General features: G+C 34.8%; 1 protein-coding gene across 6 annotated transcripts in view; it reads left to right on the top strand.

The window, feature by feature from the left end:
• TXNDC16 (thioredoxin domain containing 16) overlaps positions 1-10,017 on the top strand; it is a 68,649-nt gene that overhangs the window by 16,520 nt on the left and 42,112 nt on the right. For all 6 annotated transcript variants that reach the window (XM_039865120.1, XM_039865115.1, XM_039865117.1 and 3 more), the window contains one exon: positions 6,391-6,512. In XM_039865120.1, the coding sequence (XP_039721054.1) occupies positions 6,391-6,512 (122 nt within the window). The remainder of the gene's footprint in view (positions 1-6,390; positions 6,513-10,017) is intronic.

Here is a 10,017-nt window from a genome sequence, read left to right on the forward strand (position 1 = left end):
GACGAGCACACAGAGAAACCATCGTGTGGCCATCTACAATCCAGGGAAGCAGAGTAGAGAGAGCAAAGAGGGGATTTTCTTTTTAGTGCTTAGGAGTTGAAATTAACTGAAATTGGTAATAGTTAATTTGGTAACAATCAGCAAAACTACGAACTTGAGTTAATCCCTGATTTTTTCTTTTCCACCTTACTCTGCTCCAAATCCTAGCTGATCACCATCTGAACTAGGCCAGAAAGAACAAATATACAGAAGATAAGTCTAATTTAACATGTTGACTTTTCAGGATACAGTAAGTGAAATAAAGCAGGTGTTTAGAGAATAGCATAGTACCATGTATGTAAGAAAGAGAGTAAGCCCAAAACTCTAAAGGGTCTCAGATATTACCCTACTTGCACATATAGTTGTAGAAACACCTCGCCTCTGGATCAGAAATAAGACTACATAGCCAGTGGCCCCAGTAATGTGGTAGTTCTAGATCCCAACACCCAATTGTACGCAGAGCATCAGAGTGAGACCATATACTTATATCTGTACTTACAGTGAGGTTTAGAGAAAGAACTCAGAAATTATGAATCTTTAAGGTTATATATAAAAGCTGGCACCTCTACTCTCCAAGAGATGGAGTGCTTATCTTTTTCTCTGGGATGTAAACAAATCCTCGGTTGGGACAGGAGAGGAGGTCTCTACTAAATATTGTAAGCATTGGACTCTGGGGAAGATAAAAGATTTTATTACACTTTGAATGGCTTCAGAGAAAAGAGAGAATAGTTAGAATGGAGACATTCTCCATCTTTGTGTCATGCCAGCTTTCATCTTCAGGAGACTTAGATTTTATAGGAACACAGAGAAATCTCTGGAGGATTGTATTCTAACAGAGGCATATATAAAGATATTTATGATATATTTAAGGGTTTCACAAGAAACTGGTAATATTGGTTTACAGGAATGGAATGGGGAAGCTGGGATGGATGAAGGAGTTGTAGGTAGACTCTTGTCAACTTTTTTGGTACCTTTTGTGTTTTGAACCATATAAAAGTGTTACCAATTTGCAAAATAAATGAAATTTAAATTAAAAATAAGAATTTGGTTTATAGTCTAAAATTTCTTAGCTCTGTTTTCTAAAATAAACACAGTCAAAACTTGTGGAATTGGGTGGTTTGATAACTGTGAGGAAAATTTTACTTCCAGCTTCTAGATGGATTAAGAAGAATATTTAGAAAAAGAAAGTTGAAGTAACAACTAATCTTTATTCGTTGATTAATAATACTGTGGCAAGTTAGTTAGAGGTGTAAGAGGTTAAGACACTATAATCTCAAATATGGATTGGAAGGTTGTATGATACATGAAGAAGTCTAGATTCACCAAGGATTTGAGTCCTCCCATTCCATTGTGTGATCTGAGCACTTTATCTTTTCTGATTTCTAGTTTTTCTCATTTCTAAATGTTATAATTGCAGCCTTATGAGATTATTGTGAAGAATGAATAAGGTGATGCATGTGAAAATTACATTGTGAATTTTAACCAGTACTCTACAAATGTTAGTTGCTTTTTATATTTATATATATATATATATAAATGTGGGTAGTCTCATTTTGCAATAGAGAAAAAAAAAGCAGTCCATATTCAGATATCTACCTATGGTTCTGTTCACACAGTGATGACAGAAGTGAGTCTATGTGAGCTCGTGCTGTGTCAGTTGCTTGTGATATTTGCCATGAGGCAGCAATTGCAAAGAATGACCATTCTTCTTTTAGTCATTGTTGACTCCTAAAAATCATCCAATGATGCAAAAAAGGAAAGATTATTCAGTACCTAAGAAACAATGGAATCTCATTAACTCTGGTTAATGGTACGTGATATCCTTGTGACAATATTGTCAGAAACTGAAGTTTTTTTCACTTTAAATTAACTTACTACTAATAATTCGAACTTCAACTATTATAGGAATTATTTTCAGCAATCATAATTTCCGCTAATATATTATTCTTTAACACATTATTGCTGAGCCTAGGTATTCAGTCTTTAGGAGACATTACTGTAGAACCTCTGGGGAAAGCTACTCTTAGAGGTATCTTCCTCTAAAACTCCTAAACTGGTCCTTTCTTAATAGATTTTGAGCTATTGTTCATTCTTTTATCTGTATAAGGTTTGTTCCTGCACAGTATCAAAAAGGGGTTCCTTTTTGATAGTGATATATTTTTTACTGGGAAATTGTAATAAAAAATCACTTGTCTTGCATTTGAATGCAGGACATGTTCAATGTTAATTGGTGGTAATGGTTATATCTTCAAACTGCCCTTTTATACAAAGCCCTACTACCAGTGCATAGCACCATGCATGACATATGTTAGATGCTCAAAAAGTACTGAATTGGTGGAGTGAATTTGGAAGCTTCACTCTTTTGTGTTAAAAATGGGAGAAGCAGAAATCTTGTGTTATAAGTCCATAAGATAGTTTCTGGTGATAAGAATTTTATAAGAAGCAAGCTAGTAGGAGAATATATGATGTATGACAGAAAGACAAAGATGTTTATGAACTTTGTTATTACTTGTACTCTTAATTCACATTTCGGAAGTGATTTCTACCTGCTCATTTTTAAAAAAACTGTATTAATTTAGAAAATGCTTAATAAAACACTTTGGGATATTTCATTTTATGCATGAATGTGGCCAGTCACAATAATTAATTTAGATAAAATCTGTTGCTCTCTGCTTCCTCTCTTCCCCTATTTCCTCTTATTTATTTATTTATTTATTTATTTATTTATTTATTTATTTATTTATTTATTTTGTCTTAGGGATTTTGCTATGGCAAAATAGAAAGTAACATTTTCTTTTTATTGTTTTTTTTTTAGAATTTGAATAATAGAAATATAATATAAAAATGGTCTTTTATTTTCTGAAAAAAGGCTGAGCAGCTTGCTATACTCTATGAGTAGGGTCACATAGACTGTTCAGTTTCTTTTTTTTTCTGATACCTACTCAGTTCTTACCATATATGTTATGTATCTAATAGTTGTGATAAGAGAGTCTCAGGAAGAGCATGCCAAGGAAAAGGAGGGCCTTTCTGGGGTGGAAGAACTCTCAGGTCAGAGCAGCCCCAGGCCGTTTTACTGCTTCATTAGAGCAAGAAAATCCCAAGACAGACTTTTCCTTTAGCCCATTTCTGTCAGTATTGCTCCTCTTTGTGACTGGGGTGAAGGCCTGTGGAATGGATCCTAGAGATTCCTAGATGTGTCCATATTCTGGAAGTTAACATTAAAGTTTTGAAGCCATTGGGAAAAATCATAGTGATCATTAGATTATGAATGTCATCAGTTTTGGTTTATTATTACCTCATGGGTAACGACTGCTTAAGGAGTTTTAGGACATGAGGCAAGGTAACTTCTCAAAGCCCCATGACCTTATCTGTAAAATAGAGTTAGTGATCATACCAATCTCAGATAATTGCCATGAAAATTAAAGAAAACACAGTACATTGCTGAGAGTTCTTAGTTATGAACCCCAGAATCTGGATCTGACTGGCTTAAGCAGAAAAGGATTTGGAGCAGATATAGGAAATCTCAGGTTCACTAGAAAAGATGAGAACTGAACTCAGTTTATATGACTGAATTAGAGTCAAGATCATGACAAAGAACTAGTCTGGAGAGTACTGCTGCATTACTGCTGAGAGTTGCATGCCACGGCTTCTATCTCCTGAACTGGGACTGTCATCAGCACTTTTTTCATTGCTGCCTTTGAAGCTGACTGTTGCTGCTGTTGCTTCTTGAAAGAATTCTGCACTGTTCTTGATTCGTAACTTACATCACTAGCTCCTGATCCAAAATGTCAGGCAAGTGAATTTGGGTCATATTGCTTATGCCTTGCATCAGGGAACTTGAGAAAGTAAGTTTACCATAATATTAGATTTTTGAGAGGACTCTGCTCTTTTATGAGGTGAGCTCTGCCCAATAGAAAGACTTAGGAAACTGGGAATTCCCAAAGCAAAAGAGAGGAGCTCAGAGCTAGGCAGTCCCAATACTGATAAACTGCTGTGCCTGACATGTGGTAATGTCCCCCAAATGTTGGCTTTTATTAATTTATATTTGCCAGTCTTTATTTGAGAAAAAGGTTAGGGAGATTTCGTCTCCCATGTTTGATTTTTGAAGCACATAGATTAGAACTGCTAGAGCAATAAAGGTAAATGGGTGGATGGAATTTCTAAGGCTAGAATTTACATGGAAGTCCAACTAAGTTTACTAGATAGCACCTCCAAAATGCTTTGAAGTTACTCAACAGTAATTCTGAACTTGTTAGCCAAAATGTATAAGCAGCTGCTACCCACACTGCCACCAAGTCACTCTTGCCTTTAATTAGTTGCCTTCCTTTCTACCTGCTTTCCCATTTACAAGAGTAGTCAGTAATATAGTTTAAAAGTCCTGGCCTTAGTGTCAGAAGGCCTAGATTTGAATCTTAGGTCTACCAGTGACTACCAATGTGATCTGGAGCAGGTTACTTAATCCTTCAGACTGTCGAATGTATGTGTTGAATAAAGAATATTGCAAGAATATTGTTGAAGGTTTAAATGACAACGTGAAATATCTGGCACATAGTGAGTACTGCTTTGTAAATATTTCTTTTAAAAACAAAACGAACCCTGGGAATTGTAAAAGATCAAGTTTTACATTTCTTTTAAAAGATTGAAGAAATTTGTAGTAAGTCAATATTTAAGCCAGTGTAATTTAGGGCAGTAGTTTCAGGCTGTCCATGAAATCACAATACTTTTATAATAATACTAAGACATTATTCGCCTTTTACACTGTCATTCTTTCAGGAGTGCAGTTTCTAAAGGTTATATGATATGTGATGTCATAACAGATTGAATGCAGAAGCAGTTACAAGAATACAGCTGTTTTTTATTTAGTCCAATATTAAGATTTGCAAAAATGTAAAACAATGCCACTCTTTTCACTAAATTTTTCTTTTGTTTTGGAAAATTTAGGTTTTTTAAATAAAAAGCATTTATATTAAGACGCTATAGAGTTTAAAAGAATTAATACTTTTAAATTTCTTTTTTAATTTTTATTTTGGCACCTATTGGTAGATATAACTTAGATAAACAAAAGCTCTTTGAAGAACTCAAAGGTATCTTGAGACCAAAATAGTTTAAGAACTGCAGTATTAGCAGAAAGTACCATATTTTCCATAGGAAGAAATCGTGATTAACTAATTTGTTGAAGATAGTTGAGTGAACCTTGGCTTATTTAAATATTTAAATGGACTTGGGCTTATTTAAGTGGACTTGGAACAACTTTCAAGAATCTTTAAAATTTGTCTAACAAAAATACACACACAGACAGATAAGTGAAATGAGTTGTTAGAGGATTATGTAGAAGTAGAAAATTAATAAAGAAGAGTCTTTCGAATGAAGAAATACTATCAGTCTGATTTACACATTGAAAAGATGATTTAGAAGAATTACAGTCAAGTGGAAAGATCACTGAACTAGGAGTAAGAAGGCCTGTTTTGTGTTCTGTTCCTGGTTCCTTGATTCAGTAAATGTATTTCCGAGTAACTAAGCTTTTCAGTGTTTTGAACTTGCATTTCTTCAAACAAAGAATGGGAATAATTCCTACTCTACCTTTTATATATTCAACAAATATTTATTGATCACCTGATAGATAATATACTAGGCTCTGTTCTTAGTTATTACAGATATAGTGATAAAATATGCAAGGTCCCTGCCTCGCAAACGTAACAGTTTAATGAGAGAGGCTGGAGTAAACAAGTAAACAAATATATAAGTATTTATAAATTGTGATAAGTACTATGAAGGGATCAAATAGTGTGAAATGAAAGCAGAAAATGCTATAGACCTACTTATGTAGGGCCAACAGGGAAGGCTTCTCTGAGATGAGATGTATGAGAAGGAGCAGAGGGAATAGCTTTCAGCAAAGAGAATTGTGTCTCAGAGGTCCTGAGGTGTGCCTAAAGTGGTAGACATGAGGGATGGTAGAACAAAATGAGGCTGGAGAAGTAGGCAAGGTCTAGGTTATACAGGGCCTTCTTATGTTACAGGCCATGGAAAGAGGCATCCAGTTTAGATGTGTGAAGGGCTCAAATGTGTTCAAGCTGAGAGATCTGTAAGGGATTATTTGGCCAGAATAGGATATTAGCAAATACAGCTTAAATACATTGAGAGGTGGTCGTGATGGAGAACGAGCATCATTTTTTACAACTGTCCCTACTTGATGTTCTTAGGGACAGGTTAATGATTTAGGAGTGATTTTAATTTAGTGTTAAAATGCTTAGGTTTTTACTAACTTTTTTTTGATTAGGTTCTTTTATTTCCTCAATAAATATAACTAAATTCATATCAGGTTTTTCTACTAATTACATCTGTTTATTTTAGTGCTCTTCTTTTCAATGAAGTAAAATATATTACCACTCTGGAAGACCTTCAGAATATAGAAAATGCTCTGAAAGGAAAAGCAAACATTGCATTTTCATATGTAAGAGCTATTGGAACACCAGGTATTTATTAACTTCTACTTTAATTTTGCTGTGCATTTATACTTATGTGATTATATCAAAAAATAGTGATTTTGACCACAATCTTAATATTTTAAAATAAATTTACAGTCTCTTTACTATTATGTTTTCTCTTTTTAAATGGGCAGCATAGCATAGTGGTTGAACAAAAACTCTGGAGCCAGACTGCCTAGAGTAGACTTCCTGCTCCATTAATTACTTATAGTATGACTTTGGACAACTTACTTAACCTATTTCCTAGTCACTAACATGGTGAAATCACCTCTTAGTGTTATTGGGAGGACCAAATGACTTTGAATAATTAAAATGGTTTCTGGCATACAGTAGGTGCTTTGCAATTTCACTGTAACTTTTTATTTCTTTATAGTCTTCGTGGTACATGGTATAGTAGTTTATAGTATTTAGTAAATGTTGTTGACTTAGTGGCTTTCTTTTTAAATATTTTGCTATTTTCTGTTTTGACATTTTTTAAATTTTTAAAACATTGATTTTGACAATCTCACCTTGAGCATTAATATCTAATTTTGTCATGAAGTCTATAAACATTTTATGAACAAATTATAGTTGTGCTTTTATTTGTTAATAGTTATGACTTGGCCATGTGAGTATAAAACATTAAAGACATTTTTAAAATTATATATGCTCTATGAAAGAACATTACTTATTGGAAATCTCAGTTTTTATAAACGTAAACCTTGATGGCTACATAACATGCCACTAACTTAATACACTTGTGAAATAATATTCCTCAATCAGCCTGTTTTTGTTTCCTTTTCAGGAACCTTAGATTATTATATTTTGTCCAGGTTATTGTATTATTGTATAATTATAATCAATATGAGAGGCATGAGTGATAGAGGGCTTACACTGCCATATGAACCAGAACCCCCTGACTTATATTAACAGGATCAATCTGACTTCTATGTTTGGAATAAACTGGAATGAGCAATGGTAAAATAAGGGAGAAATTTAGGAAGTTGTTGCAATAATGCAGGCAAGAAGTGGCTTGGACCAGTGTATTAGTGATAGAGATGTCAATAACTTTAAAAAAATTTAGCAGTATGGATGTAGGACTTACTGAATTTGCTGGTATATTGGATGTGCAGTGAAAGAAAAATAGAAACAAGGGTGAGTCTGGAGTTTTGGCCTGAGCTACTTGAAAGGTGAACATGTTTATAACTAAGATAAGGAAGACTAGAAACAAACAGTTTGGAGAGGAAGCTCTGGAATTCACTTTTGGACATAGAACTTGCCAAATATCCACTAGATATCCAAGTAGAGTTATCAGTAAGGTAGTTGGATATTACCAATCTTCATTTTATGGTAGGACTACAGACTAGGGATATAAATTTGTGAGATAAAACTAGGAGACCAGAGAGATATGAAGGAATGAGACTAATTGGGAAGAAGACTGAACTCGTACTTGAACATTTTTGGATCAGCGAGATAGAGAGGAATTGGTCAAGGTGACAGAAAATAAAGCCTATGTGGTAGGGTGTCCTGCAAGCAAAGTGAGGACAGGGTTTTAAGGAAGAGATAGGAACAATTGTGTCAAATGTTGCTGAAAAGCTGATTAAGATAAGAACTGCCAAGTGGTCGCTGTGCTAGCAATGTGGAAGTTATTGGTGAAGTTGACAAACGCAGTTTCTAGAGTGGTAGGGGTAAGTGCCTGATAGGGTTATAAAAGAGAATATACAGAAAGTCGAAGACTAAATATAGAGATTCATTTGAGAAGTTTTGCTACTAAGGGAAAGAAAAATGGGTGAAGAATTTTTTAAGAAGCATATTTGTATGTTGATGAGAATGATCCAGTAGAAATAGGAAAATGCATCATGTATGAAAAAAGGGGAGAATTACTGCAACAACATCTTTGAGTTAGAGAAGAGGGGGTGGTTCTTTTCTGGGAGCACAGCAAGTTCATATATGGTAATAGGAGAGAAGACAGAATATGGGCATTAATTTAGGTAAGTAGGTAGATACAGTGCTGGGAACTTGTGGAAATTGTTTTGGTTTTGTTTTGTTTTTAACTGGTTATATTTTCTTAATTAAATAGAAATAAAGTTATCAGGTAGTTAGTTTGAGGAGAGGGTAGAAAAAATAGTTGTTTAGGAGCCCTGGAAATAAAGAATGGTTGCTAGGCAGCAATAATAGTTGTTGTCAGTAATGTAAAGTGAGACCATTAGCATGCTAGCAGGGTTTGTTTTTTTTTCCCCTTTAGCCATATTTACTTTTGTGGGTATGAGTACAGAATAGGTAGAATTTGATTTAACCTGGCTTGTGTTTTAGCCAAATGGTCAGGGGAATGATAATAAAAATTGACCATGGAATTTAAGCTGGATTAAGAGGAAAAAGGGGACCTGAGAGGGGTGATTGACAGTGAAAAATAAGAAGATTATAGGTCCTGGAAAGTTAGAGTTATGTACTAGGCAGAGTGACCTAGTCAGATAGGGGTGTGTATGTGTCTATTTGGGTGGAATGATGCTGGACATTTCAATTATAGAAGAGTCAGCAGTAGTTGGTACTTACAAGGCCTACAATGAGATCATAGCAGTGAGTGGTTAAGATAGGGTTGAAGAGAGTCATTGGCATCCATAGAGAAGGCCAAGGACTGAGAGCCTAAGGTTTTGAAAGAATCATCTCTGGGGATAATAAAAATCACCAAGGATTATATATGACAGGAGTAGTATTGGAGAAAGTGACAGTGTAACGAAAGCTAAAATCTTTGTCTAATGAGAGGGAGTGACCTTGGCTGGGATGGTAGGGGACTCCAACAAGGCGGTGTGGTGAGTGAAGTAATCTGATAATACGTAACATAAGCGGTAGGTTAAGTGGGTAGGTTAAGGGGAAGATAACTGCCAGGAAATGACAGTGAAGATAAAAGGGAAAATAAAATATGAAAAAGAGAGAATCTTCAAAGAAGCACTTTCAGAAAATTTTCCAGAACTGAAGAATTTGGGCTTCCAGATTGAAAGGGTTCATTGTGTCCCAGCATCGCAAATGACTATAGAGCCACACCAAAGCATCTCATTTTGAAATTTCAGAATATTGGAAACAAATACTATTCTAAAATCTTCCAGAAGGAAAAAGTTTGTTTGCAGTTAAAGGATCAAGAATCAGAATGGTATTGGACTTCTTCATTGCAGCCCTGAAAACTGAAGAAAATGAGCAGTGCTTCCAAAATTCTCAGGAGAAATGACTTGAACCTTGAATTCAATACTCAGACAACTACAGCTAGTTATGAAAGTAGAATTAAGACACTTCTAGAAGTGGGAGGTTGCAAAAATGTGTATTTCATAAATCCTATCATAGGAAGGTGCTAGAGAATGGGAGCAAGGGAGCAAATCAATCAAAAAAATATGCATATCAACTATAGAAATGATCCCTGAAAGTATCACTTATATGTGGGATATAAACCTGAAAGCAACAAACAAATAGGACAAACAGAGACTCATGGACAATAGACTAGTGGTTATAAGAGGGTGGGGGG

Source organism: Pteropus medius, unplaced genomic scaffold (assembly GCF_902729225.1).
Source record: "Pteropus medius unplaced genomic scaffold, Ma_sr-lr_union100, whole genome shotgun sequence".
Taxonomy (NCBI): Eukaryota; Metazoa; Chordata; class Mammalia; order Chiroptera; family Pteropodidae; genus Pteropus; species Pteropus medius.